General features: G+C 37.4%; 1 protein-coding gene across 1 annotated transcript; it reads left to right on the forward strand.

Moving 5' to 3' along the window:
* Nucleotides 1–1,568: 1,568 nt before the first annotated feature.
* On the forward strand, nucleotides 1,569–2,492 carry LOC308416282 (olfactory receptor 2D3-like; the record flags this gene model as incomplete). The annotated part of the gene is made up of 1 exon (XM_080911213.1): nucleotides 1,569–2,492. One exon carries the CDS (start codon nucleotides 1,569–1,571, stop codon nucleotides 2,490–2,492), a length of 924 nt encoding a protein of 307 aa, XP_080767339.1.
* Nucleotides 2,493–4,775: the final 2,283 nt, after the last annotated feature.

A 4,775-nucleotide genomic window follows, 5' to 3' on the forward strand; every position in this document is an offset into this window, starting at 1 on the left:
TAACTGAGTGTGTATGTGTGCACGCATGTTATATACAGGCAATGATCTCAGGCTATATATTATATTATTAAAGGAGAAATATGAGACAAGTTCGTAGCTCAAACAGTTTTCCAGGTTGTTAAATTATTCTCACTGCTTGCTGCTGTAGTCTCATGAGGATTAATATTTCATTTTTTGTGGTGATATTTGTTACTTAGTGCTCTTTTAACTGGATTTGAACCAATTGGGATCCTTTGAGTCTGATGGATCTAGAAGTTCCATCAAGAAATGGAAAGTTCTTCAATACATGGAAAACTTTCAGCTATTATCTCATTAAATATGAGTCCTATGCTTTTCCTGTTCTTTTTCATGTACTACATTCACACACAAACACTTGTTTAATAGTGCATTACAGGCTTTTCCCACTCTAACTATATTTTTCATGTCTTCAAATACAGAACTCTCTCTGCATGACTTGGCTGTTTTAGCGCTCAACTGGATTTTGTTCATTTAAAAGAGCAGGATACAGAACAATTGTCCTAAGAGAATCAAGATTAGTAATCTTCTACTTTCTTGTTTTATCTTTCACTGTAAATATTAATAGCCCTACGTGTCCCTGAAGAGAATTTGAATAGCATTCTGAAACAGTGGACCTTCACCCTGGGTTTGCATTTTCACTATTAGCTATGTCTTAGGTATGACCAAAAATAAAAGATCTTCAAAAAAGTGTCAACTAGAAAAATTAGTTTTAAGTCCTCGTTCAAGCTTTATAGCCTTTCTAATGGTTTAAAAGCCCATTTGATGTGTAGTCTTTGGTTATGATTAATAATACTATGTGGTGATTTTTAATTTCAAATTTTTAACAATAAAGTTCATAAAATGTTCACGAGAAAACATTTGATTTTACAAAATGAAAGAGACAGAAACCAGTAAATAACTGGCAGTTAGAATCACCCATTACATCAAGTTTGTGTGTTTTGCTTTTGTTTTGTTTGGTCAAAAGTTTTTGTACAAAAGGAGAAAAGACTATACAACATATCTTGGGTGTTGGTAAAAATATATTACTGAGCAAAACCCTGCTATCTTTAATATTCTCCAGTACTTTCTTCAAAGTAAAAATAAATGAAAGAAGTCTGGGTGATGGACAGGATGGTGGAATTGCTACAGTGGGTTCCTTTAGTATTTTCTTTTAACTGTAAGAGAAATGATCTTTAAACAAATGTAGTAATTTTGTATTGTGGGACTCTAACCTTGTTAAAAGACACACTAGTTTATTTACCTAGAACCCTAGGTAAAAGGCCAAGGAGACTTCTAGCAAGACTATGATTTTCCGAGTAACATGAGTCATTAGGGATCAGCCAATGGCTTCACAGACCGAGAAAGACTCTGTCTTATTGGTGCTATTCCAAGATCTAAGAAGAGAGAGTTTCAAACCGTCAAGCTACTAAGCAAACTAAAACTCAGATTTAATACATACTTCAATGTTGATGTTGGGGAGTGTGATTAAAATACCTGAGTTATTCAGATGTTCGTAAACTATTGATGTGCCTGTTTCTTTCCTTTATGCTGTTCTATAGAAACAACCATTCATGGGTGAAGACAACAGAACTTCTGTGACAGAATTCATCTTCCTGGGCCTCTCACAGGACCCACAGACCCAAGTCCTGCTCTTCTTCCTCTTCCTCCTCATCTACCTGCTCACTGTGCTGGGAAACCTGCTGATCATCTTGCTCATCCACTCAGACCCAAGACTCCACACCCCCATGTACTTTTTCCTCAGAAACCTGTCCTTTGCAGATCTCTGCTTTGCTACTACCACAGTGCCCCAGGTGCTCGTCCACTTCCTGGTGAAGAGGAAGACCATTTCTTTTACTGGATGCTCCATACAATTAATAATGTTACTTCTAGTAGGGTGTACAGATTGCGCACTGCTGGCAGTGATGTCCTATGACCGCTATGTGGCTGTGTGCAAGCCGCTACACTACTCCACTATCATGACACACTGGGTATGTGTCCAGCTGGCTGCAGGGTCCTGGGCCAGTGGTGCATTTGTGTCCCTGGTAGATGCCACATTCACACTGCGTCTTCCTTACCGGGGAAACAATGTCATTAACCACTTTTTCTGTGAGCCTCCTGCCCTCCTGAAGCTGGCTTCAGCAGATACTTACAGCACAGAAATGGCCATCTTTGCAATGGGCGTGGTAATTCTCCTAGCACCTGTCTCCCTCATCCTCATCTCCTACTGGAACATCATCTGCACTGTGATCCAGATGCAGTCTGGAGACGGGAGACTCAAGGTCTTCTCCACGTGTGGCTCCCACCTCATTGTTGTGGGTCTCTTCTATGGCTCTGCAATATTTGCCTACATGAGGCCCAACTCCAAGATAATGAATGAAAGAGATAAAATGATTTCAGTGTTCTATTCAGCAGTGACCCCCATGCTAAACCCCATCATATACAGTCTGAGAAACAAGGAAGTCAAAGGGGCTTTCAGGAGAATAACTTCAAGATAGTATTTTCTGAGATGGCAACGTGATTGTGTTAGTCATGATAGAGATATGGAAAGAAGAAATTTTCTTCAAAAGTTTTCTCATTCTGTGCCCATCTTACTATCTTTTTCTTTGTTTCATATTGTTTTTATATGTTAAATCTTACTGGTTGGTTAGAAGAAACGGATCTGGAGAAAAAATTTCAATAAAGAAAGAAAAGGTGAGGAGAAAGTTAATTTCCAAATGGAAGAAGGGACAATTAGGAAAGAAGAAAGAAAGGAAGGAAGAAAGAACGGAAGGAAGGTAGCAAGGAAGGAAGAAAGAAAGGGAGGGAGGGAGGAAAGATGTTAGGGAAGGAAGAGGGAGGAAGTAATAGGATAGCAATTCTTTTCTAACTATATACAATATGAAAATTAACCAAAGTAAGTGTTAAGTACTTGTCTAAAAAATATCCAATGAAAAAGTAATCTCTTACAAATAGGATTCTATCTTTCTTGCAATTAAATTAACTTGTGTCATTTGTACATGCATTTGGCAATTATACTTTGAAGATATATTTTATATTCCATGTACTTTCTTTCATAGAGCGTGGGAAGAAGATATGAAAATATAACATGCTATATTTCTGGCACTTATTTTAACACTAATTTTAATGATTTCTGAAATTGAATGCAAATCATATTAGCAGAATAACAAGTGATAGATGTTTATCAATTTAAGAGAGTAGATATAAATCTAAAAATAAGACAACTGGATGAGAAGACCCTTGAGTTCAAAGTTACAGATTCTAAATAGTTTATTCCTTTCCTTCCTTTTCTTCCCTTACCTTTTTTTTCCTTCCCTTCCCTTCCCTTCCCTTCCCTTTCCTTCCCTACCCTTTCCTTTTTTTTCCTTCCCTTTCCTTCTCTTCCCATCCCTTTCTTATTTCTTTATATTATTCATTCATAGCTATATATTTCAATTTCCTTTATATATATTTTTTTTCTCATAGAGTACATCCCAACCACAATTTTTTCTACCTCCAAGAATCTCTCATATCTACTCCTCTGTTTTTCTTCAGAAAAGAACAAGCCTTTCAGGAATATCAGCCAAATATAACATAGCAAATACATTAAGACTGGGCACAAATCCTCATATTAGCACTGGGGGAGGTAACCTAGTAGGAAGAAAATGGTCCCAAGAGAAGGCAAAAGGATCAGAGACATTAGTTGACAGTTTTACAAAATAGTCAAACTAACAATCATAATATATGTGCAGAGGACCTAGCACAAATCTATGCAGGCTCCATGATTGTTGAATAAGTAGAAGCACCTATAAGCTTTTTTACTTGACTATGTGGCTGGTGTTCTCCTGGTATTTCATCTCTTGTGGCTCCTATAACTTTTCCTCCTTTCTTTCATGGGGTTTCCTGAGCTCTGAGGGGTGAGAGGTAATAAAGATCTCCAATTTGGCCCTTTTTCACCCAATGTTTAATCATAGAACTGTGAATCTTCTCGAGCTCTAAAAGAAGTCTCCCTGAAGATGACAGGTTAGGCATTGATTTATGAGTATAGCAGAATATCATCAGAAATCATTTTATTGATTATTTCTATGCTATGTCTCTGTGCCATCTAGCTTTTCCTTTTGGTCATCCAAACAATGTTGGGCATGGGCTCCCCCTTGTGGAAAAGGCCTCAAATTAGTTCAATCACTGGTTGGCCATTTCCACAAGTTCTGGGGACCCATTGTTTCAACACATTTTGCAGGCAGGATGAATTGTAGGTGGAAGGTTTTGTGGCTGGGTTGGTGTTCCAGTCCCACCATTGAAAGTTCCCTGGCTACAGAAGATGACAAATTCAGGATCCTTACCTTCCATTACTAGGAGTCAATGATAGGGTCACCCTTTTAACATCCAAAGACTTTTTACTGACTAATTCCACATCACCCCCAAATGTCTTCTTGTCATCTCTTCCCATACCCCACCTCCCAAACTGGCTAGCTTCTAATAAGAAGAAGATCGGATGATTTATGGGAACAAAGTTAGAAATGGAGATAATGTAAAAAGATGAAGTTCAGCAAATTGTTTTTGATCTTAGTGGGACATATCAACTTTGTAATGTAGATCAGAGTTCACATAGCAGAATGTACAATGTGTGCTCAGTTGCTTGTTATAAACAGTGTTTCTCAGAGAATAAGGTGAAATAGATAGTGGTGAATTTCCCTTTAAACATCTGATCACCATGTAATTCTTTTTAAATTAGATTTTTGGCTAGTTTAGCAAGTTAGCATTTTGTTATGCTTGCATCTGTTAAAATTTTTCTTTTAAAT

The sequence above is a fragment of the Micromys minutus genome, assembly GCF_963924665.1.
Source record: "Micromys minutus genome assembly, chromosome: 2".
Lineage (NCBI taxonomy): Eukaryota > Metazoa > Chordata > Mammalia > Rodentia > Muridae > Micromys > Micromys minutus.